The sequence below is a fragment of the Myotis lucifugus genome, unplaced genomic scaffold, assembly GCF_000147115.1.
Source record: "Myotis lucifugus unplaced genomic scaffold, Myoluc2.0 scaffold_579, whole genome shotgun sequence".
NCBI lineage: Eukaryota > Metazoa > Chordata > Mammalia > Chiroptera > Vespertilionidae > Myotis > Myotis lucifugus.
In genome coordinates, this window is record NW_005871627.1 from 374790 (window position 1) to 376258 (window position 1469).

The window sequence follows — 1469 nt, forward strand, 5'->3', positions numbered from 1 at the left end:
AGATCTCTCTCATTTTCTCCTCGTCCTCCCCCTCCTCCCAACCTCTACCCGCCCAGCTTTCGATTTTCCACTGCGGCGTCCCCTGCGGCGCCGGGTCGATGACGCGCTCGCGAACGCTCCACGCACACGGACGCTCACGCGCATGCGCACTGGCCGGGTGGGCGGGATCGGCGAGGCGGCGCAGGTTCGCGGAGCGTCCGGGCGCCATGTCCGCCGGGGCAGTGGTGGTGCTGCTGTCCTGTCTGAGCTGCTGCGGCTCGGCTCTGTGGAGGTAGAGACGCCAGTGGAGGACGGGCTCCCGGGGCCTCGCAGGGGTCCCCCTCCCAGCGCCTCAGAGTCCGCTGCCACGCGCCCGCGCAAACAACCGTCCGGGCCCTCAGCTCCCCGCCCCCCCCACGTCCCCCGGGTACCAGCGCCCCACCGCCTCTGCCTTTCTGGTGCCTCCAGGCGCGAGATGAGGGGGCGCTGTTGGGACTTGGCTGCCGTGGAGTCGCGGTAACTTACTGTCGCTGAGCCCCCAGGAATCCGGAGACTCTGCTTTTGCCCAAGAGGAGAGGAGCAAAAATTCAAAAATTGCCACAGAGATTGGGGATGGGGGCGGGGAATTCACACAGCGGTTCTCAACCTTCTGGCCCTTTAAATACAGTTCCTCAGGTTGTACCCAACCGTAACATTATTTTCGTTGCTACTTCATCACTGTCATGTTGCTACTGTTATGAATCGTCATGTAAATATCTGACATGCAGGATGGTCTTAGGCGACCCCTGTGAAAGGGTCGTTCAACCGCCAAAGGGGTCGCGACCCACAGGTTGAGAACCACTGCACTAGGATAACTGGGTCTCCAGTGGTTGAAGGACGTGTATTAAAATACCCTAGAAAGGTTTTCACCGCAGGTTAAAATTCGGGGGGTTAACCAGAAAGAAGCACGCCCTGCGAATGTTCTGTTCCATGGAGGTTTTGCTCTGACAGTAATTCCTGCTCTCCCACGTTCCCAGCGTAAGAGCACCAGCGAGCAGCCAAACCATCACGGAGGTGTCGATGGGGGACCCAGGCATCTCACTGGGGGGCGGGGGAGGGGGGTTGAGGGGGCAAATTATACCAGAGGCCATTGCAGAGGTCAGTGAAGTCATGAGAAAGCGAAAAGGGGCATTCTATTTCTAACACGTGTGTGAGCCTTCGTTTTCTTCTTCTATGAAAGGTGAGAAAAACCCATCTCCTGGGGGTGGGGTGCAAAAGCCGTGGTACAGACCCCGCGGGTGGAATATTACTCGGCCATGGAAAAGGGAATCTTACCCATTTACAACAGCGGGGATGGACCTGGGAACAAGCATGTCAAACTTCGAAGGGCTGAACGCGGGCCGAGTAAACAAGGGTGTGAGTGGCTGTGGCCGCAAAAACACAACAGGCTTCCATTTTCCATAGAAACGTGGTTTTATTTTCGATAGAGACATGCGGGAATAACAAAAGGG

The 1469-nt window shown here is 57.6% G+C and overlaps 1 protein-coding gene across 1 annotated transcript in view; it reads left to right on the forward strand.

Annotated features, from left to right (window-relative positions):
- Nucleotides 1-180: 180 nt before the first annotated feature.
- Nucleotides 181-1469, forward strand: part of CATSPERE (catsper channel auxiliary subunit epsilon) — an 84795-nt gene continuing 83506 nt past the window's right edge. Inside the window, exon 1 of the mRNA XM_023745770.1 lies at nucleotides 181-271. Within this exon, the coding sequence (XP_023601538.1) occupies nucleotides 207-271 (65 nt within the window). The 5' untranslated portion in view covers nucleotides 181-206. The remainder of the gene's footprint in view (nucleotides 272-1469) is intronic.